Here is a 240-nt window from a genome sequence, read left to right as displayed (position 1 = left end):
CAAAGCTCCGTATGTAATAATGATATGCAAATTACCACGAAACGATCACAGGCACTGCGCTCCATAAGTTTCTCTCGGGCCGAGTCAGTCGTTGTAAGGCCGGGGTGAGCCTACTTTGGGAGAGGCAGGAGATGTGAAACATGGGTTGTGCACCGCAGAGATTTTATAACTACCATCCGGGAAGCAACGCTGTCCTTTTTTTTGTTGCTGTCATCTGCGGTGTCATTGTCTATGGTGAGT

The 240-nt window shown here is 48.3% G+C and overlaps 1 protein-coding gene across 1 annotated transcript in view; it reads left to right on the top strand.

Annotated features, from left to right (window-relative positions):
* LOC119591936 (galactoside alpha-(1,2)-fucosyltransferase 2-like) overlaps positions 1-240 on the top strand; it is a gene marked incomplete in the record, with an annotated part of 27690 nt that overhangs the window by 17337 nt on the left and 10113 nt on the right. The window contains 1 exon segment of the mRNA XM_037940689.1: positions 52-234. Within this exon segment, the coding sequence (XP_037796617.1) occupies positions 141-234 (94 nt within the window).

Source organism: Penaeus monodon, chromosome 29 (assembly GCF_015228065.2).
Source record: "Penaeus monodon isolate SGIC_2016 chromosome 29, NSTDA_Pmon_1, whole genome shotgun sequence".
Lineage (NCBI taxonomy): Eukaryota > Metazoa > Arthropoda > Malacostraca > Decapoda > Penaeidae > Penaeus > Penaeus monodon.
Note: the sequence above shows the minus strand (reverse complement) of the source record. Positions and strands in the feature narration are given on the sequence as shown.